Here is a 22,175-nt window from a genome sequence, read left to right on the forward strand (position 1 = left end):
CTCCTTCCTCTTTCCCAGCTGGGCCTTGGTCCCTGATCTCTTAGTGACATGGGTTTCTGCCCCAATAATTGGCTCTGTCTCATACACACACACGTACACACACACCTAGAAACAGAAGCTGAGATCAGAGAAGGCTGTTAACCTGCCTCCCTTCCTGGCTTGGGCCCAGCAACCCTTGTTTCTGGTCCCTTCCCTAACCCCAGAGCCTATTTTGTTCCAAGTTGATGTCTCTGCTTCTTCACCAGGGCTTCATCTCAGTTTTGTGATTCATTGCTGGGAGAATAACCCCCCCCCCCCCCGGCCTCTACTTAGAGCTCCACAGATTTGTAGTTAGAAAAGGCTGTCAAACTTGATAAGCTCCCTCTACATTTTCTTCTGTCAGTACTTCTGACTTGGGAAGAGGCTGGCCTGCTGGGAACTCAGTTTTGCACCTTTCAGCACAAAAGTGCTTCAATGGTCCTAGCAGGACTACACCAGCTTCCCACACCAGGGACACGAAGGTCATGTCCCTTGAGCCATAAGGCCCCTTGGACCAGGGCCACCTGTAGAAGGAAAGGCCAGGCACAGTGGCAGTGGGTAAAAAGGTTCCATTTATTGGGACTATTACTGCATAGTGTTGCCTATCCCAGAAGTGGATTTCTTTTTTTCTTTTTTTTGCCAGTCCTGGTGCTTGAACTCAGGGCCTGGACACTGTCCCTGAACTTCTTTTACTCAAGGCTAGCACTCTACCACTTGAGCCACAGAGCCAGGTTTTTCTGTTCATGTGGTTCTGAGGAATTGAACCTACGGCTTCATGCATGCTAGGCACTAGGCAAGCACTCTATGCCACTAAGCCACATTCCCAGCCCCTACACTGGGTTTCACCTACCAAACTCCCAGGGGTAAGAAGCCCACCCGTGCCAAATGTACTCTTCCACCCTAGGGTAGATTGTTACAGGATATTACCAAGAAACAGCACTGTGCCCTATCCCTCCTTCCCTCCCACCTAACTTCCAATGGACTTCTGTGAAAACTAGATTGCCCTTTAAGAAGCTCTGCAGAGCCTGGCACTGGTGGCTCACACCTGTAATCTTAGCTACTGAAGAGGCTGAGATCTGAGGATAGAAAAGTTCAAAGCCAGGGGCTGGGAAGGTGTCTCAGTGGTAGAGTGCTTGTCTTGCATGCATGAGGCCCTGGGTTCCATTCCTCAGCACCACATAAGCAGAATAACCCAGAAGTGGCACTGGGGCTCACGTGGTAGAGTGCTAGTCTTAAGCTGAAGAGCTGAAGGACAGTGCCCAGGCCGAGTTCAGGCCCCACAACCGACAAAAAAAAAAAAAAAAACGTTCAAAGCCAGCCTGGGCAGGAAAGTCCATGAGACTCATCTCCAATAAACCACCAGAAAACCAGAAATGGCGCTGTGGCTCAAGTGATAGAGCAGTAGCCTTGAGCTTAAGAGATGACGGACAGCACCCAGACCCAGAGTTCAAGCCCCACAACCATCAGAAGGCCCTGCAGACCTCAGCCCCTCAGCTCAACTCTGATATGCCCAGGGAACATGCCACCTCCCACAAGTAGCCACCCTGTTGGAAGGAAAGAGAACAGCAGGAGCAATGAGCTACAGGCTTGATGACATTTATTCTTCACTCTGGTTGCACTGGCCTCAACTGAGATTGGGGTTGGACACTGGGGGAGATTTCCTCTTGGACACTTTCCTGACTGGTGAGGTCTTTGTCCCAGTTTTCTTGGCCTGGGCAGTGTTGTTCTTCTCTCGCTTCTTGGGTGATGACTCTGCAATGTCCTCGCTGGAGGGTTCTTCCTGTCCCCGGTAACTCTCCTCACTCTCCTGCTCTTCCCGGCTTTCTTGGCTGGACTCTCCTGACATTCTAGTTAACTCCCTTGGACTCAAATCTGGAGGTGAAGACTCTGATTTCACTGGACTTTTCTTCTTAGTTAACTTGCCCTTCTTGACTTTTTTCTTTAATTTTGTTTTCTCATCCAAAGTTGTCTCCTCCTCCTCTTTCTCTTTTTCCTTTTTCTTTACCTTCTTGATTACCTTGCTGCCCTGGCCTTTCCCTGTGGGGCTTTCAGAGCGCCAGATAGTAATGGGGGCTGCTGAGTCAGGGGACCCATTTGCTGTACAGGTTTCTTGGTCAGTGGTCAGTGCGCTGGGTCCCACCTGAATTGGGATGGGAGGCTGGCTTGCTTCCTCCTCTTCCTCCTCCTCCTCTTCCTCCTCCTCCTCCTCCTCCTCTTCCTCCTCTTCTTCCTCCTGCTCTTCTTCATCTGCCCTACACTCATGGTGGATGGGATGGTGGATTACTGCCACGGAGACAGGCCTGTAACTTTTGCACCTGGGATAAAGAGGCAGAAGAGAATGTTGACACAAAATAGTGGCAGTTTTCCCGATAGCCCCCTCCCATCCGGCAAGTACTCACCAGCTATACCAGAGCCGCCGTTCCACACAGTCCTCATCTGGGATGAGCTCAAAGCAAGGGGTCTGGAAGACGTCATAGCAGGTTGGGCCCCTGTCTCTGGAGCAGGTTGGACCCATGTATTCCGAAGAGCTGCTATTTATCTTCTCTGTGCAGTCTTTCAGCCTGCCACACACATAACTCTCAGCCTGGCTTCCACACCTCTGTGACTCCCAGGGGCCCAGAGGGAAGAAGCCAGAGTGACAGTGGGCTGCTGCTAGAGTTGGCCCCAGGCTGCCAAAAGACCTCCCCATTGTTCTTGGAGCAGAGCAGTGTTTGCAAGCTAGGTCTGAGCTAGCAGGGTTAGGCTGAAGCTGGAGAGGGAAACCTCCAAGAAAGTTTGGACCTGACTCTACCATGGGTCCCCCAAGGAGAGGGAGCCCTCACCTAGGATCACAGTTGCAGTGGTTGACAGCGTGGAGGTGCAGGTTGTGGTGGCCATAGTTCACGAAGGGATGGATGATGTGCCCAGCACATTGCTTATGTTTCCAGCAGCATCTGTTCGTTTCCTTGTATTCACCTAAAGGTGGAGGGACCTGGGTCACTCACAGGCAGCACAACATACTACAATCTAAAAGCCTCACTTGCCACCACCCATGCCCCTTACTCCAACCTATTGTGTCAGTAGTGGAAACTCAGCCTAGTTGTCAGCTTTTAATCACTGCCCTGTCTCCTAGCAACTGCATGAAGCTGCCTGCATCTGTAGACTCCATGAAAAATGGTACTATATCCGGTATGCAGAAGGTCTTTTCAAATGTCCCTGGCTATTCTGGGACCCCCTGCCACTTCCTTTCCCTCCCTTTTGTGGGAGCCCACCATCCTGAGTCCTCCCCTAACTTCTGCTGCCTTCACAAATTGCTCAGAGTTTTACCTGCTTCCCCCTCCACAAGATGCCATGCAAGGTAAGGCACTCTTGCCTGGGAGACAAACTCCAGCAGCAACCAGAGCCCATAGCTTCAGCCTCAGGTCTAGCATCTGATCTGCCCAGGCCCAGGAGCCCCCATCTGACTTACCAGCCTCTGAGCCACTCCAGCCCCAAGGCTGTTAGTGGTGTGGAAACCTGCGTCCTGAGCCTGATCACTGTGAGGCACCCTCCTTGCCTGCTCCTTGTGACATGGGCCCTGCTTGTGCCTGTCTCCCTTCTCCAAAACCCTTCTTTCCTCCTGATGCATTTTTTTTTTTTTTGGTCGGTTGTGGGGCTTGAACTCTGGACTTGGGCACTGTCCCTCAGCTCTTCAGCTCAAGCACTCTACCGCTTGAGCCACAGAGCCACTTCTGGTTTTCTGGTGGTTTATTGGAGATAGGAGTCTCATGGTCTTTCCTGCCGGGGCTGGCTTTTGAACCGCGATCCTCAGATCTCAGCCTTCTGAGTAGCTAGGATTACAGCCGTGAGCCACCAGCGCCCAGTCCCTCCTGATGCATTTTCTCACTGCTCCATTCTTCCCCAATCTTTACTCATCCAACTCTGCTTCTCTCCCTTCATCCTAGAAACACAGAGTTCTCAACCCACCCCAGTCTGTGTCCTTCCACCCCATTAGGCAACACATACCACGTCTGTCTTTTTTCCCAAGGCACAAGGAGAAACTGCAAGTGTGTATGGGGGAGGAGTAACAGGAGGTGAAAAAAGGCTCTCATTTTTGCTTATCTCTGGGAACTTTCCAGGGCTGCCCCACATCTCACCTCTCTGCTTAGGACTCCAGACCACCACTGGCAATCCCTCAGCCATTGTGTCCACTGGGTGACTCCATGTGCCTCTCACAGGCCAAGAGCTTGAGGTCTCAACTACCAGGCAGAGGACAAGAGAACTGCCAGCTCTCCCTGGCCTGGTCTCCACAGCAGGAGGAAACAATGATACAGCCCTGCAGGGTGGGCTACTATGGCAACCTAACCTAAATGCCCATGGCAATTGATCCTTCCTCTATCAAGCTCTTATGAGGGATGGAACTCAGGAGATCTCATGCTGGCTACTAACAAGTATTTAACCCAGGCCATCCAAATGGCCATAAAGTGCCTGAGAGATGAAACAGCAGTGTGGGGTCTGAGGCTTTCCCTTCATGCCTCTCCCCTCCCCACAATATCTCTGACCCACTTGGTGACCTCCTTTTTCTCCTGTGCCCTCTGTCAATCCCAGTGGAAAACAAGGGAGGTTTTTCGGGTTTCCCTACTGCCAATTTGGAACAAAGAGCAGCAGAATAACATAGACCCAGAATTGGAGTCAGACCTGAATTCAAATTTTGCTTTTGTCATTTTCTGACAGATCAAATTACTAGTCTGAGCTTCTCTTCCCTTATCCACAAAATGGGATGAAAGTAGCTATTCTACAGGGCTGTTGGGAATACTCAATACTGCCATTTATAGAGGACAAGATGGGGATGGGCAGCTAGATAATCCCTCTTATCCTCCCCCTCAGCACCAAAGGTTTCCTTCCCTCTACCAAGGTGTCAGCTTTCCCAAGGGAAGCTGACAAAGCAAGGCCCCTTGGGGCCATAGGTTCCCTTGGACCCACCTTCAGAAGAGAAGGAAGAGAAGTCTGTGGTGGAATCCACACCAGCCAGCAGAGGTCCGCTCTCCCAGCTGGGTAAACTGCTTATATCTGAGGATACAGAGTAGCAACAGCTACAGCAGTCCCATCCCCATGCCATTCAGTCACAAAATATTTCCTGAGAAGCTCTGGGTATCAGGGCCCAGCTATATACTGGAAATGCATAGATTTTAAAAAGCTGTCCCACTGCTGGAGGCCAAGGGCTCCTGCCTGTAATCCTAGCTACTCAGAAGGCTGAGATATGAGGATCACAGTTCAAAGTCAGCCTGGCAGGAGAGAGAAGAGGTAAGATGTTGGGAAGCTTCATGACAGTACTGTAATGCACAGAGAAGAAGAAAACACAGAAGAGAAGCCACCTACAAGATAGGGCAGACAAAGATTATGGATTTCTTGGAAGGAATATCTTTGGAACTGGGGTGATGATTTAGGAGTAAGCCAGAATCTAGGTAAAACAGAACTTATCCCAACAGTGTGGCGTTCAGAGGGAGACCTGGGTAGACTTTCCCCTTTTTGTGGCACTAGGGATAGAACCTAGGGCCTTGTACATGCTAATCAAGCATTCTACCACACACCACACTAACTTTTTACTTGGAAATATTAGACTGGGGATTTGTATAAGAAAAGGAAGCTTGCCAAGCACCCACAGCTCACACCTGTAATCCTAGCTACACAGGAGGCTGAGATCTGAGTATCACGGTTCAAGCCAGCCCAGGCAGGAAAGTCTGTGAGACTTATCTCCAACTAACCACCAGAAAACTGGAAGTGGCTCTGTGGCTCAAGTGGTAGAGCACTTGCCTTGAGCAGAAGAGCTCAGGGACAGTGCCTAGGCCCAGAGTTCAAGCCCCATGACCGACGAGAGAAAGAGAGAGGAGAAAAGAATGAGAAAGAGGGAAAGAGAAAAAGAGAGAAAGAAAGGGGCTGGGAAGGTGCCTCAGTGGTAGAGTGCTTGCCTCGCATGCATAAGGCCCTGGGTTCAATTCATCAGCACCACATAAACAGAAAAAGCCAGAAGTGGCGCTGTGGCTCAAGTGGTAGAGTACTAGTCTTGAGTTGAAGAACTGAGGGACAGCGCCCAGGCCCAGAATTCAGGCCTCCATGCCAACAAGAAAAAAAAAAAAAGAAAAAGCCAGAAGTGGCACTAGCTATGAGCTGAAGAGCTGAGGGACAGTGCCCAGGCCCAGATTTCAGGTCCCACAACTGACAAAAAAAAATTTTTTTTAAAAAAGAAGGAAGGAAGGAAGGAAAGGAGGGGAGGAAGGGAGGGAAGCTTGTCAGGCTTCCCCCTGTACCCTTGCTCCCTCCCCAGTGGTCATGCCTATAATCCTAGCTGCTCAGAAGGCTGAGATCTCAGGACAGCAATTCAAAGCCAGTCTGAGCAGGAAAGTCCAGAAATGAGGTGGCTTAAGTGGTAGAGCAGTACCAGAGACAGTGCCCAGGCCCTAAGTTCAAATTCCAAGCCTGACACAGGCACACATATTCACACCCACAAGGGACATTTAAGGTCCTTAGCAGGTCTTCATTGGCACTTAGTCATCCTTCTATAGATCCCAGGTCAGCTCTTCCTGTTTTCCACAACAGGATAAATATTCAAAATTCATTTAATAAATGAATTATTTCAAGCATTTTCTGGAGCATCTTGCTACTGTCCCTCTCTGCAGATAGAGTGTGTGTGTGTGTGTGTGTGTGTGTGTGTGTGTGTGTGTGTGTGTGTGTGTGTACCAGTCCCAAAGTTTGAGCTCATGGCCTGGGCACTATCCCTCACCTGTTTTGCTCAAGGTTAGTGTTCTGTTATTTGAGCCTCAGCACCACTTCTAGCTTTTTGCTGGTTAATTGGAGATAGGCATCTCAGAGCTAGGTGCTGATGGCTGGTGCCTATAATCCTAGCTACTCAGGAGGATCTGAGGATCATGGTTTGAAGCCAGGCTGGACAGGAAAGTCTATGAGATTCTTATCTCCTATTTATTTATTTATTTATTTTGTTGTGGGGCTTGAACTCCACCTGGGTGCTGTCCCTCAGCTCTTTAGCTCAAGACTAGCTACCACTTGAGCCACAGCCCCACTTCCCCTTATCTCCAATTAACCACCAGAAATCTGGAAGTGGTACTGTGGCTCAAAGTGGCACAGCACTAGACTTGAGCAAAGAGAGCTCAGGGACAGCACCCAGGCTCTGAGTTCAAGCCCCAAGACTAACAGAAAAAAAAAAAGGGAAAAAGCCAGAAGTGGCACTGTGGCTCAAAGTGGCATAGCATTAAGTCTTGAGCAAAAGAAGCTCAGGGACAGCACCCAGGCTCTAAAGTTCAAGCCCCAGGACCAGCACAAAAAAATTCTCATGGACTTTCCTGCCTGGGCTGGCTTCGAACCAGAACCCTCAGATCACCACCTCCTGAGTAGCTAGAATTGCAGGCATGAGCCACCAATGTCTGGTTCTGGTAATTTCACAATCACTTTGTTGCTGCGTCTACATGCATCAAATCTTCCAGCCTGGGGAAGGAAGGCAGTCTGTTTTCCTCCCTCTCTAGGTCCCTAGGTCCTAGACCGGATGTCACCTCTGTTTTTACTACTTTTTTCCCTGAACAGCTCCACTAGGTGCCAATGAAAAAGGTCCAGGCCCTGCCTTCAGTGATTTCTAAGACTCTACTTCTAAGCCGGGCACCAGCCTACGGGCCTAGCTACTCAGGAAGCTGAGTTCTGAGGATCACCGTTTAAAGCCAGCCCATGCAGGAAAGTCCATGAGATTCTTTTTTTTTTTTGGGTCCGGTTGTGAGGCCTGAACTCTGGGCCTGGACGCTGTCCCTCAGCTCTTCAGCTCAAGGCTAGCACTCTACCACTTGAGCCACAGCGCCACTTCTGGCTTTTTTCTTTTTGCTTATGTGGTGCTGAGGAATCGAACCCAGGGCCTCGAGCATGCAAGGCAAGTGCTCTACCACTGAGCCACCTTCCCAGCCCCATGAGATTCTTATCTCCAATAAACCACCAAAAACCCGGAAGTGGCACTGTGGAGATGAAGAACTGAGAGGACAGCGCCCAGGCCCAGAGTTCAAGCCCCACAACCTACAATAAAAAAAGACTCTACTTCTTTCTTCTAGTCATGTCACTTTGCTTTTTATCATAACCTAGGTCAAAGCCACCTTTAATTTCACAGGAGTCAACTCTACTGACCCTTTCTTCTCATCTCCTCTGTTACATGGGCTTCCATGACAGATTTTTCCCCCAGCACACACACACAATTCACTGTGTCCCCCATGTTGGCCTGTAACTCACAGTCCTCCTGCCTCAAACCTCAGAATCCTGGAATTACAAGCTTATATCCCTACACCTGGCTCTGACTAACTTTTTTTTTCTCTCTTTCACCACTCTACCTCTAATACAAGGGAATTAATTCAGACCTCAAAAGTGCTCCAGTACTGGAACCATGACTCCTTTGGCCCCAGTCCTGGGCTCAAACTCTCCATTCTCCTGTCTTAGCCGCCTGAGAGGTTTATTTATAATTTATAAATAAATCCAGCAACAAGACAGGTTAGAAGCATGGCTCAAGTTATAGAGTTCCAACAAAGCAATCAAACTAAGCTGTAAAGACCTGAGTTTACAACCTACTACTAGCAAAAAAAAAAAAAGTATACATTTATATATATATATATATATATATGTATGTATGTATGTATATATAGAAAGAGATATACAAATTCAGTATAAAAAAACGTGTGTGGGGCTGGGAAGTTGGCTCAGTGGTAGAGCGCTTGCCTTGCATGCATGAGGCCCTGGGTTCGATTCCTCAGCACCACATAAGCAAAAAGAAAAAACCCGGAAGTAGTGCTGTGGTTCAAGTGGTAGAGCACTAGCCTTGAGCTGAAGAGCTGAGGGGCAGCACCCGGGCCCAGAGTTCAGGCCCCACGACACGACCCCCCCAAAAAAAATGTGTGTATGTGTGTATGTCTGATTCTAATTTTTATTGATGAGGACACAATTAGTTCAAAGATAGGCAAGAGTGAGGCCCTGAGTTCAAACGCTAGTACCACATACACTACTAGATAGCAGAGGCCTTTCTCTCTAGCATGTGTTCCTTCAGACCTATTTACTATTGGCTGAGGAATCACGCATCTGAGTGACACTATATCCTGAGTGACACTATATCATACGCTCCATAGCCAAATCTCAGTTCCTTATCCAAAATCTGCCCTTCCAGATGTTACCTCTTTCCAACACTTGCCTTTGAGCTCCAATGCTGGTAATTTCTTACCCTTTGATTTTACTTAATCGTGACTCTACTGCCTTTCTTATGCCACATGGACCCTGCGGTCATGCCTCGGAGGCCTTCTCGTGTGTAAGGATTTAAACTCTGCTCTGAGTCCTCCTGGCGTGGATGTTCTGCAGTCATCATGCAAGAGGTATCTCTGCAGGATCAGAGGCTATTCATCTTCCACTGACTAACCTCCCAACCAGCCCTGACAACCATCAGATGTTTGTATAGGGGAGAAGGGAAAAAGGGTCAAAGGGAAAGGGATAAAAGCAATCTACTCTTCAGTCTGACACAGAACAGAGAGATTCTACTAAAACAGCAGGGCAATGCTCCTGCAGCAGTGATTGGCTGGGCAGAGAAGACACTTCATTAGGGACAATGAAGGGTAGTAGGTTGAAGGGAAAAGAGAAGCTCGTGGTCTCTTCCTGTGGTCTCTTCTTGATAGGCCGTTAGTCTAAGGACAGAGGCCTAACTCAAAAAACTCACAGGTGGTCCTCATTTGTAGAGAATCTTTCCGGTTCTGTGGGCTGAGACGTTTGCCTTTGAGGCCCAGGTAATCAGCACCAGAGCAATAGAAAGAAGGAAGGGGGAGAGGGGAAAAGGAAGGGAGGGGGGAAAGAAAGGGGAAAGGGAGATAGGAAGAAACAGTACACCCTTGTCTCCTTGGAAATGCCTCGTGGCCCCGCCCCCACCTGGAGGCGATTGTGATGTCTCCCATGGAATCTTCAGACTCCTTCCCACCATTGGGAAGGCCATGGAACTAGCCATTCCATCCCCGCCGTCTGGGGTGGGCAATGGACCACAGGCTCCAGCTAAGCCCAGCATCTCAAGGGCAGAGACTTAGGCCAGAGGCTGCGATGCAGTCAGTGCTGCCTTTTCCAGTCCTGCAGCCAGGAGTTGCAACTCTGGCTCTAGCCTATTGTCCCTACAGATTCTCTGAAAGTCCAGACCTCTACGCGAACCTATCCCCAGCCTGGCCCACAGCCCTGCCTCCCTCATAAGGTCCGGGTCTCCGGTTCTCCAGTGCCCGCAGGCCCTCAAGCCAGCCCCAGCCACGCCCCCAAGCCTTCTGCCCCGCCCCACCTTACCGCTCTCGCTGTCATCCCAAACGTCAGACTTCCTCTCAATCCATCTTTTAATCGTTACCGTCGTCCTGACCCACATTGTTCTTACCAAAGTTCTTTCACGGGACTCTACTTTATAGAGCCCAACCTTAAACCTCAGCCTGATGGAGCCCTCGGCCCAATTATAAACTCCAGTCTCAGCTTCGCCCCAGTCCAGCCCCTAACTCCGCCTCATGTTTGCCTAATTTCCCCGCCCGCCTCCCCCCGGCCCGCCCTAGTCTCCGCGGTCTTCTAGGCCCGGGTATAAGCGTCAGCCGCGTTCTTCATCCGGGGCCTGGAGTTCCTCCCAGGCACACTCTCTGTCACACCTTTAACGCGAGTCCTCCCCTTATCCCAGGCCTTTTCCTTGGAGGCACAGCCCTCCTCGGTCCCATCTCTAGCTTGTTTTCCGACCCAGCTCAGTGTTCAATCTGCAAATTTCTGCCCCGCCCCTGTGCCTTTGATCCATTGCCCAGTCCCAGCGCTGGCCCCGCCCCCAGCTCGTAGCCCCGCCCCTCCACTGTCCGAGCCTCACTCGGCGGCGCCCTCCTGCCGGCGCCCAGCCCTTTCGATCCCGGCCGCCGCCGCCGGGTAACCAGCCCCTGCCTGACTCGCTAGTAGTTGCCTCCACGCAGCCGCATCGCGCCCTCTGCATCATGGTTCCTCCCGGGTGGATCAGGCTCTGGTTGGAGGACCAGCTCTCCCTCCCTCTACCCACAGGCCTCTCCGCGAGTGCTGGTGGCCGAACCCTCGGATGTGCTGGCTCCCAGCCGCCCTGTGACGGCCGATCCCCAGGGCCAACCGACGCGACCCTCAGCGTTCTCTCAGCTCCCGTGGGACAACTCGTCCTATACAACCCAATATCCAAGCTCCGTTCCCTTCCGGAGAGCAGGGCAGGCTGCACTCCAGAGTAACTTCAACCCAGAAACACACACAGCATACACTATTGCCATGTATAGCACACACAATGACCCAATGCAATCATGTACACGGGGTCCCTCACACACATGGAACATGGAACTCCCCACACCCCACGCAGAAAACACACCAGTATTGTGGTGTAATCCACACATTGTACAAAGCAAGAATGAGGCGTGAGGTGGGGACATGGATGGAAATCACAGGACAGTGTGAAACAGAACTGACTCACAGACATTCCACACACCACACCTCTCTGTTTTTCCTCCAATCAACTTTCAAAGCCACTCTATTTATGTCCCAAAGACCTGAAGACAGAAAATGATCGTATTTAAACCTTGTTTTCCCAGGGGTCAAGCTGTCCTGCTTGATGCCTAACCCATATCCATTTTCTTTCCCCCAAACTTGCCTATCAATTCTTCTGAGTTGAAAACAGAGCTTCACTCATGCTATACTAACAATCATACAGAACTAGTTTGAAAGGGAAAGACAGGAAAAGGTAACCAAACCAAAACAAAACAAAAAGGTGGAAATGTGGGTATAAGCACCAAGTAGAAGGCATCACAGGTGGGGGAGCTGTGACAAAGGAACCATTAAAAAGGGACCCATGCCGGGCATCGGTGTAATCCTAGGTACTCAGGAGGCTGAGGATCACAGTTCAAAGCCAGCCCAGGCAGGAGAGCCCGAGAGACTTATCTCCAATTAACCACCAGAAAACCGGAAGTGGTGCTGTGGCTCAAGTGGTAGAGTACTAGCCTTGAGCTGAAGAGCTCAGGGACAGTGCCCAGGCCCAAAGTCCAAGACCCACAACTGACAAAAAAAGAAAAGGACTCAAAACGGGTCTAGTCAGCCGCCTCCCCCACCCACACACACACCAAAACAAAAAACAACCTTCGGCTTCTGAGTTTCCAGTCTGCCTGAACCCTACCTAGGGGCCAGGGAAGGTCAGAATCCATTCAGACTCCAGTTCCAAAATGGCTACACAGTACTCCCCATTTTATATCATCCAGCCCCAGCAAAGGACTCCTTCCTGCAAAATACTAATAATAATGTGCTAATCATAAAAATAAAAATGAAGGGCTGGGAAGGTGGCTCAGTGGTAGAGCGCTTGCCTTGCATGCATGAGGCCCTGGGATCGATTCCTTAGCACCACATAAGCAAAAAGAAAAAAGCCAGCCAGGCGCTGGTGGCTCACGCCTGTAATCCTAGCTACTCAGGAGGCTGAGATCTGAGGATCTCGGTTCAAAGCCAGCCCGGGCAGGAGAGACCGTGAGACTCCTATCTCCAATAAACCACCAGAAAAACCGGAAGTGGCGCTGTAGCTCAAGTGGTAGAGCTCTTGCCTTGAGGTGAAGAGCTGAGGGACAGCACCCAGGCCCAGAGTTCAAGCCCCACGACCGACAAAAAAAAAAAAAGAAAAAATCCAGAAGTAGTGCTGTGGCTCAAGTGGTAGAGTGCTAGCCTTGAGCTGAAGAGCTGAGGGACAGCGCCTAGGCCCAGAGTTCAGCCCCCATGACCAGACCCCCCCCAAAAAATAAATAAATATAAATAAATAAATAAAAATGAAATAATAAAATGCTAATAAAACAAGATTTTAATGCATAAGGCACAGAATATGGCTGAATCATTAGCACTCTGATACATAAAGGGCCTGGGCAGGCTGAGCAAAAGCAGCAGAAATACTGCCCTTCCCCTCCCTCTCACTCCTGGGCACCCTGGAGAACCCCTATAGGAGTAAGAGGGTCATCCAGTTTTTGGCATGGTGCCTAGGGGCAGGAATGGTCCCAGTACCCTTCTGGAGGTATTCCCACCAACGGGCAGCTCTTTGGTCTAAAACAAGTCAGTGCAAATGTTTATGAGTTGAGCGCTGGAGCTTTCAGGTGGCAAAGTGCCCCAGGGATGGGCAGTCTCTGGATGGTCTCCTCAGGGACAACATGTAGCCTTTTTCTTGCTGGCAGTTAGGTAGAGGTTGCTGTCATCACTGTTGATGCCTGAAGAAATATGGAAAACATGTGAAGTAAGGGTTGGGGATGGCCCTTGTTCTCTGCCACCCTCAACTAGCTGGGTACTCACGGACAACATCCCCAATGCGTCGGGCCCCTGTTTTCTCCAGCTCAGCCAGCACGTTGGCCTCAAAGGTCAGTGCTGCCACACGGAAGAAGAATTCCCGGACATTCTCTCCTGACATGAGGAGCAGATGGGTGGGTGCTCAGGACTGAGCACAGCTAGAAGTGTAGGAGGGAGAGGGGTAAGGTTCCCAACTCACCAGTGAGAGATGAGACTGCCCAGTACTCAGCCTTAATCTCCTGGGCCACCTTCAGTGCATCTTTCTCCATTAGTGCATACTGAGCAGGAGTCTGTGGGAAGGTCAGAGTCAGCTGGGGTGGTTGCCTCCCCAAGTCAGGAGGTCCTCCCAATGGCACACTCACACTCAAGTCCTTCTTGGAACCCACAAGGAAAAGAAGCACACTGGAAGGGTCATTCTCCTTGAGGGCATCAGAAAGCCACTGCCTGCAACAGACAATAAGACAGTAGGAAGAAAGGAATGAACCAGGCAGGCCCCTCCTGCTAACTCTTTTTTTTGTTTTTTTTTGGGTCCGGTCATGGGGCCTGAACTCTGGGCCTGGGCTCTGTCCCTCAGCTCTTCAGCTCAAGGCTAGCACTCTACCACTTGAGCCACAGCGCCACTTCCGGCATTTTTTCTTTTTGCTTATGTGGTGCTGAGGAGTTGAACCCAGGGCTTCAGGCATGCAAGGCAAGCGCTCTACCACTGAGCCACCGTCCCAGCCCCCCTCCTGCTAACTCTTAAGCCCAATAACCACTTTGGTATTAGATGCATCCTTTTTTGTTTTGTTTTGTGTTTTGCAAAGGCAAGATTGAACCAGGGGCTTGTGCATTCTAGACAACTCCTCTACCACTGAGCTACACATCCAGCCCCAGGTAGATGTGTTCTTGCACTTCCCTAACTACCTCCCCCCCCCCTCTTTTTTTTTTCCTGTGAAGGAGGGAAACTAGTCTTGGGGCTGGAACTCAGGGTCTGAGCACTGTCCCTGAGCTTATTTTGCTCAAGGTTAGCGCTCTACCACTTAAGCCACAGTGCTAATAGTGGCATTTTCCCAAGTAGTTTATTAGAAAAAAGAGTCAAACTGCCTTTCCTGCCCGGGCTGGCTTCAAAGCATGATCCTCAGACCTCAGCCTCCTGAGCAGCTAGGATTACAGGTGTGAGCCACCAATGCCTGGCTACTAACTACCCTTCTTTTCCAAACCCTCCCTTCCTGGATCCTTTCATTATGATATTGCACCCTCACATACTTGGTGTGTTCCAGGGATGCCACGTCATTCAGGTTGAAGACTATGATGATGGCTGAAAAAGTGGCAGAAATAGCCCCAGGTTAATAGAAAGATGCCGTTGGACTTATTTCCCCAGTCCCTCCAGCTCTATATTATATGATTTTTGTTATTGTTGTGGTTTTGGTTTTTGAACTCCAGTCCTTGTGTTGGCTAGGCAGGCACTCTACCACTTGAGCCACACCTCTAGCCACCTCCAGTTCTATATTAGTAGTATTCCTGGACCATCTGCCCCTCTAGGCTCAGCCCTTACCTTGAGCTCCACGGTAGTAGGTTGATGCAATGCATTTGAACCTCTCCTGTCCAGCAGTGTCCCACCTGAAAAGAAGGAGACCAGGGCCTAGTTATGCAGGGGATGGGGATGGATGATGGGTGCTAGAGAAAGACAAGCTGGAAGGGGTAGAGAAAACACTCACAGTTGGAGACTGAAGGGGATGCCCAGCACCTCAAATCTTTCCATCTCAAAGTCCACTCCGATGGTGGCCTTGTAATTCTTATCAAAGGTGTCTTTGCAGAACCTGAGGAGGTATCAGGTAGTCTAGCCTATATCCTAGGATTAGGCCTGGTTCCATCTTACCCAACCCAGCCAAGCTCTGGTGATACCCTTCTTACCTATTAATGAGACAAGTCTTTCCCACCGACAGGTCTCCCACCACAATGACTTTGGAGATCTTAAATCTGCTGGACATAGGAGTTGACATGAGAGTGAACACCCCATGGAGTTTTTTGTTTGTTTTGTCTGTTTGTTCGTTTTTTCTGGTCATGGGGCTTGAACTCTGGGCCTGGGTGCTGTCCCTCAGCTCTTCAGCTCAAGGCTAGAGCTCTACCACTTGAGCCACAGAGCCACTTCTGGTTTTCTGGTGGTTTATTGGAGATTAGAGTCTCCTAGATTTTCCTGCCCGGGCTGGCTTTGAACCATGATCCTCAGATCTCAGCCTTCTGAGTAGCTAGGATTACAGGTGAGAGCCACCGACGCCCAGCCCACCCTATGGAGTTCTAATGTTCCAATTGGCTCCAGTAAGGCAGCTGTACCTAGGCTGTGGTTACCATAGACACTAGGCCGCTCAGGCAGCTGCCTGGGCAGATGTGCTGGGGAGCAGTGTTCAGAATCAGAGAGACATGGGCTGGGAAGGTGGCTTAGTGGGAGATTGCTTGCCCTGCATGTATGAAGCCCTGGGTTCAATTCCTCAGTACCACATAAACAGAAAAGGCCGGAAGTGGCGCTGTGGTTTAAGTGATAGAGTGCTAGTCTTGAGCAAAAGAAGCTCAGGGACAGTAACCAGGCCAAGTTCAAGCTCCAGGACTAGCAAAAAAAAAAAAAAAAAATCAGAGGGACATAAACTTGAAATCCAGCTTTCACACTTATTGACTATGTGATTTTTGCTCCCCCACCTCCAGGGATAGGGATGGAACTCATGCAAGTGCCTGGAACCACATGCTAAACAAGTGCTCTATCACTGAGCCCTGACATATTTTGTACTACTACTGGAGTCTGAACTCAGGGTCTCATACTGTCTCTCCCTGGGTTTTTCACTCACAGCTGGTACTCTACCACTTGAGCTGTATCTCCAGCCCAACATTTTTTTTTTTTTTTTTGCTGGTTAATTGAAGACAGAATCTCCTGGATTTTTTTTTTGGTGTGGGGGAGGTCATGGGGCTTGAACTCAGAGCCTGGGTACTGTCCCTCAGCTCTTCACCTCAAGGCTAGCACTCTACCACTTGTGCCACAGTGCCACTTCTGGCTTTTTTCTACTGAGTAGATAGGATTTACAGACATGAGCCACTGGTACCCAGCTGTGGTGACTCTAACAAGTCACTTAGCTTCTCTGAGCCTCAGTTTCAACACTTACTCTTGCACTTGTCTTTCTAACATCTCTGCAATTAGATTGCATCTTTGTGTGCATGTGTGTTGCCACTGGGCCTTAAACTCAGGGTCTTGTGTCTCACTTTATTTTTTCAGTCAAGGGTGGTGCTAAACTACTTGAACCACAGCTCTACTTCTGGCATTTTGGTGGTTAAATGGAGACGAGAGTATCATGTATTTTATTGTTCAGGCTGACTTCAAACCACAATCATCAAATTTCAGCCTCCTGAGTAGTTAGGATTACAGACATGAGCTACCAGTTCCTAGCTATTATTATCTTTTATTTAATGAAAACACTATCATTAAAGATGCATCCTAGAACTAGGCACTGGTGGTTCATGTTTGTAATCCTAGCTATTTAGGAGGCTGAGATCTGAGGACCATGGTTCAAAGGCAGCCTGAAGTCCATGAGACTCTTATCTACAATTAACCACCAGAAAGCAAATGTGAGGGCTGGGAGGTGGCTCAGTGGTAGAGTTCCTGCCTTGCATGCATGAGGCCCTAGGTTCAGTTCCTCAGCACCACATAAGCAGAAAAAGGAGACAGTGGCGCTGTGGCTCAAGTGGTAGAGTGCTAGCCTTGAGTTGAAAAGCTGAGGGACAGCGCCCAGGCCCAGAGGTTAGGCCCCATGACCAACAACAACAACAACAAAAAAGCAAATGTGTGGCTTAAATGGCAGAATGCTTACCCTGAGTAAACAAGCTAAAAGAGAGCTCCAAGCTCTGGAGTTCTAGCCCCAGTACAGGAACATACACAAAAGGACAGTAACAAACTGGATTTGGAAAAAACTGTTGCTGCCACTTATGTATAATAAATATATGTATAATTTGAATTTTTAGAAACAGCTATGCTGTAAACTCTGGAGGGGGAAAAGTATCTTCACTCTGTTGAGTTGGTAGTGTGTAGAAATTAACAGTCATATGGTCTAGAAATGTTATTTTACATCTGCACATGAGTAAGACTATTAAATAGTTAAAGTCATATACTGTGTTTGTGTGTGTGCATGTGCATGCACAGGTACTGAGGCTTAAACTCAGTTTCTTTGCTTTTTGTTTTGGTCAATTGTGAGGCTTGAACTCAGTGCCTGGACACTGTCCCTGAGCTTCTTTGTGCTCAAGGCTAGCATTCTACTGGATTTTAAGTGGTTAATTGGAGATAAGAGTTTCCCAAGGACTTTTCTGCTCTGGCTGGCTTCCAACTGTAATCCTCAGATCTCAGCCTCCTGAGTACCTGGGATTACAGGCATGAGCCACCAGGGCCCAGCTCCTTTGCTTTTTGCTCAAGGCTAGCACTCTATCACTTGAGCCACAACTCCAAGTCTGGCTTTCTGGTGGTTAATTGGAGTCTCACAAACTTTCCTGCCTGGGTTGACTTTCAACCTTGATTCTCAGATTTCATCCTCCTGAATAGCTAGAATTACAGGTGAATGCCACCAGTACCCAGCATCTATGTGGATTTGATTACAGAAACTAATATTCTCTAACAAAAAATGTGTGTGTTGCCGGGCACTAGTGGCTCATACCTGTAATCCCAGCTACTCAGGAGGCTAAAATCTGAGGATCAAGGTTAGAAGCTAGTCTGGGCTGGAAAGTTCTTGAGACTCTTTATCTCTACTTAACCAACAGAAAACAAATAGAGCTGCTGTAGAACTGTGGCTCAGGTGGTAGAGGGATTTTTCTGCCCAACCTGGGCTCAAACCATGTTCCTCAGATCTCAGCCTCCTGAGTATCCAGGATTACAAGAGTATTTCCTTTTGTTGTTGTTGGTGATGGTGGCTGTGGGTCTTGAACTCTCGGTCTGGGCACTGTCCCTGAGCTCTTCAGCTCAAGGCAAGTGCTCTATCACTTGAACCACAGCATAACTTCCGGTTTTTCTGGTGGTTTATTGGAGATAAGAATCTCTGCGAGTTTCCTGCCCAGGCTAGCTTTGAACTGTGATCCTCAGACCTCAGCCTCCTGAGTAGCTAGGATTATATGTGTGAGCCACCTGGCTTGAGTATTCTTTTTTGGGGGGGTCGGTCGTGGGGCTTGAACTCTAGGCTTGGGCACTGTCCCTGTGTTCTTCAGCTCAAGGTAATGGTTCTAGCACTTGAGCCACAGCTCCACTGCCTGTTTTCGAGTGGTTTATTGGAGATAAGAGTCTCACGGATGGGCTGGGAAGGTGGCTCAGTGGTAGAGCACTTGCCTTGCATGCATGAGGCCCTGGGTTCAATTCCTCAGTACCACAAAAAGCCGGAAGTGGCCGTGGCTCAAGTGGTAGAGTGCTAGCCTTGAGCTGAAGAGCTGAGGGACAGCGCCCAGGCCCAGAGTTCAGGCCCCACGACGGACCCAAAAAAACAAAAATCAAATGGGTGAGAATCATCCCAGTAAGTGCCGAAAGGCCCCTTGCCCAAGGGCTCAATGGTAGATACATGACCACCTCGCAGGGCTGGGCATTGTCTGAAATCCAGCTACCATCTTTCTACCTTTTTCCAGCGGACCCACAAAGAATCTTGCTGAGAGGAGAGAGGAGGACACGGAGGTGGTATTAAAAAGGGAATGTAATCATGTAGCCTCAAGAGAGTGGAGCTGCGGGGTGCTGGTGGCCCATGCCTGTAATCCTCCCTACTCCAGAGGCTGAGATCTGAGAAGACAGTTCAAAATCAGCCTAAGCAGGAAAGGCTGAGAGACTCCAATTAACCACCAGAAAATTGGAAGCGCAGCTCAAAGTGGTAGAGCGCTAGTCTTGAGCACAAAAGCTGTGGAACAGTGACTAGGCCCTCCTGAGTGCAATGAGTGGATGCCTGAGGCCTCCTTTTTTTTTGTTATGGGTGACCTGAACTCACCCCACGGTGCCGGTCCGGTGCTCCTGGCAGGCGCAAGTGACGCGGGGATGAAAGTCTTTGCGCACGTGCAAAGCGGCCTCTTTCCTCAGGCACTAAGAGGGGCGAAAGAGAATGGGGCTCACGCACTCCCAGGATCCTGTCCCGCAGCCCAGCAGCCCTGAGTTGGGGTAGGATGGAGCCAGGTGGGGGGGTGGGGAAGGGCGGGTCACTCATGAGGGACCACCCTGCTGGGTGGCAGGGCTGCATCTGTCCCATTCTTTCTAGGTCCAGTGCCGTCTCCTCCCCGCGGGGAGGAGCCAGCCAGAGATCCGACGTGGCCCAGGGCGCCTACCTGGGGCAGCTCTGCCAGGACGCGGTCCCTCCGCACAGGCGCCAGGATGTTCATCTTGCCCGAGGCCTTGCGGGGCGCCGGGAGAAGTCGCCGAGGCCTGATCCGCCTGGGCAGCCCGGGCCCGTGGAGACCCGACGATCACCCTCGGTCGGGGAGTCCCGACTATAACTCGGGGCCACGGGGAGCCTACGGGAGCCCGCGGCCTCGGAGGCGCCGCCACCACTGCGGGCCACCGAGAGGAGACAATCACTAGAGGCCTGGGCGAACCCACAATCACCCGGGCCCGGGGCGTCCCGAAGATCACTCGGGGGCGGGGAGACCCCTCGGCCACCAATTGGGGACGAGGAGTGGTGTCCGGGGGAGCCCGGGCCTGGGCTGACCCCACAATAACGCGGGGCCGGACAGCTCCTAAGATAACCCGGGGCCGCGGAGACCCGACGACAACTCGGGGCTGGGGCGGCCCTACCATAACAGAGCGAGCCGGGGGGGCGCGGAGCGGCCCCGCCGCACGGGGTCAGTGTGGGCAGGGGCGGCGCAGCCGGGCCCGCGGGCCGCCAGAGGAGGGGGCGAGGGGCCCGGTCAGGAGGCACGGCCCCGCGTCCCACTCGGCGCTGGCTCTGCTCTGCGCCTGCTGTAACATGATCCCCGGAAATTCCTGAAGAAGGGCCGCCCCCTGCCCCTCTCCTGGGCAGCTCCAGGCCTCCAAGCCGCCCTCCCGGCCGCCTTGGCCTCCCCCCTCCTTCTCTCCTCTCTTCTCCCTGCTGCTGCTTGGGATCCGGGCTCTAGAGCCACACACTTCACCCCGCACCAGGACCGCCCCACCCAGGCTGGAACCTGTCCATATTTGGACCACCACCGCCCTCCCCCCCCCCCCCTCCATTAGCCCTCGGGGTTGCATCTCCCTGGAGACACTTACCCAACTTGAATTATTGGTGATGGGGAATCGGTGATGGCTGCGCAGCATCTGGTGTGGCCAGGAACCAGCGGGAAGGGGAAAGGGGGAGACAGGGGGCCCAAGGAGAGGCGGCGCTTCCCTCCACGATTCCAGGCTCGGAACGTGACTCATAAGAGTCTGCCCCTGCTCGTCTTTATGCCCTGGAAGGTGGGAGGAAGCATAAAAGGCCAAAACAGAACGAGGTTGTTCAGAGATATCCACAGTCCGATGCGTCTTCTTCCTTCCTTCCTCAAAGGTGGGAGGATAGAGGCCTAGGTGGATCGAAAAACTCCGCTCTTGAGGTTAGTCACCAATCTGAGGCACAAGGATTCTTGTCTGGTATGGGCGTGCATTTTTCTGTCCACGTTTTCTGTCTCCCGCTCCAAAAAGCAAAACAAAACAGAACAAGCTTCCTTTCTGCAAAGTTCTTCAGGGTAGAAGACTAGAACTGAGTGTCTTTGACTGCAGGAGGGGAGGAGGAAACAAAGGCCTGAGTGAGGTGGGTTAGATGAGCAGACTTTCGGAGACACAAAGTTGAGGATTATGAAATCTTGCTTTGTCACGCGCTGAATTTGAAGAAACAAGAAACAAAGATGATTGGGACAAGGAAGGGAAAAGATTATTTTGGGGAAGGGGTATGAGAGTAAAATTACAGGAAGAATTAGGATGCGATGGAGAAATCTGTGCACTAGATGTATGAAACACTGAATGAACTACTTCAAGAATATTGTCAACCAGGCGCCAGTGGCTCAAGCCTGTAATTCTAGCTACTCAGTCGGCTGAGATCTGAGGATGCCGTTCAAAGCCAGCCTGGGCAGGAAAGTCTTATTTATCTCCAATTCTCTACTCAGAAAAAGCCAGAAGGGGCGCTGTGGATCTAGTTGTAGAATGCTAGCCTTGAGCACAGAGAGGCTCAGGGATAGAGCGCAGGCTCTAAGTTCAAGCTCCAGGACTGGCAAAAGAGAGGGAGAGGGAGATAGAATATTGTCAAAAGACCACTCATGGGGCTGGAAAGGTGGCTCAGTGGTAGAGTGTTTGCCTCGCATGCATGAGGCTCTCATGCACCTCAGCACCACATAAACATAAAAAGCTGGAAGTGGCCCTGTGGGTCAAGGCACTAGCCTTGAGCAAGAAAGCAACTGAGGGACAATGCCCCGGCCCTGAGTTCAAGCCCCAGAACTGGCCAAAAAAAAAAAAGTGGTGCTGTGGCTCAAGTGGTAGAGCACTAGCCTTGAGCTGAAGAGCTGAGGGACAGCACCCAGGCCCAGAGTTCAAACCCCACAACCGACAGACAAAAAAAAAAAAGCCTTTTCTTGGGGCTGGGAAGGTGGCTCAGTGGTAGAGTGCTTCCTCCTTGCATGCATGAGGCCCTGGGTTTGATAAACAGGAAAAAAAAAAAAAAAGGTGGATGGGCACTGTGGCTCAAGTGGTAGAGTGCTAGCTGAAGAGCTTAGGGACATTGCTCAGGCCCAGAGTTCAGGCCCCACAACCGACCAAAAAAAAAAGAGCCTCATGGACTTTCCTGCCAGGGCTGGCTTTGAACCTTGATCCTCAGATCTCAGCCTTCTGAGTAGCCAGGATTATAGGCATGAGCCACTGGCACCCTCTTCCATGAGATTCT

General features: G+C 50.6%; 2 protein-coding genes across 7 annotated transcripts; both read right to left on the reverse strand.

The window, feature by feature from the left end:
• Nucleotides 1-1,609: 1,609 nt before the first annotated feature.
• Nucleotides 1,610-10,498, reverse strand: Proca1 (protein interacting with cyclin A1). Of its 3 annotated transcripts, XM_013016402.1 has the most exons (5): nt 10,321-10,498; nt 4,960-5,046; nt 2,841-2,973; nt 2,418-2,579; nt 1,610-2,333 (listed from the first exon to the last, which is right to left on the reverse strand). In XM_013016402.1, exons 1-5 carry the CDS (start codon nt 10,394-10,396, stop codon nt 1,643-1,645), a joined length of 1,149 nt encoding a protein of 382 aa, XP_012871856.1. In that variant the 5' UTR covers nt 10,397-10,498; the 3' UTR covers nt 1,610-1,642. The 3 variants fall into 3 exon arrangements, with proteins under 3 accessions (XP_012871856.1, XP_012871858.1, XP_012871859.1); XM_013016404.1 differs by lacking the exon at nt 4,960-5,046; XM_013016405.1 differs by lacking the exons at nt 4,960-5,046; nt 10,321-10,498 and adding an exon at nt 4,134-4,196.
• A 2,329-nt stretch (nt 10,499-12,827) lies between these two features.
• Nucleotides 12,828-20,686, reverse strand: Rab34 (RAB34, member RAS oncogene family). Of its 4 annotated transcripts, none has more exons than XM_013016365.1 (11): nt 20,548-20,686; nt 19,621-19,706; nt 19,290-19,381; nt 15,214-15,279; nt 15,018-15,119; nt 14,855-14,919; nt 14,566-14,617; nt 13,683-13,764; nt 13,520-13,610; nt 13,327-13,434; nt 12,828-13,244 (listed from the first exon to the last, which is right to left on the reverse strand). In XM_013016365.1, the coding sequence occupies exons 1-11, from the start codon at nt 20,684-20,686 to the stop codon at nt 13,177-13,179; spliced, it is 951 nt and encodes a 316-aa protein (XP_012871819.1). In that variant the 3' UTR covers nt 12,828-13,176. The 4 variants fall into 4 exon arrangements, with proteins under 4 accessions (XP_012871819.1, XP_012871820.1, XP_012871818.1 ...); XM_013016366.1 differs by having other exon boundaries at nt 15,214-15,282; XM_013016364.1 differs by lacking the exon at nt 20,548-20,686 and having other exon boundaries at nt 19,621-19,835.
• Nucleotides 20,687-22,175: the final 1,489 nt, after the last annotated feature.

The sequence above is a fragment of the Dipodomys ordii genome, unplaced genomic scaffold, assembly GCF_000151885.1.
Source record: "Dipodomys ordii isolate 6190 unplaced genomic scaffold, Dord_2.0 Scaffold31, whole genome shotgun sequence".
Lineage (NCBI taxonomy): Eukaryota > Metazoa > Chordata > Mammalia > Rodentia > Heteromyidae > Dipodomys > Dipodomys ordii.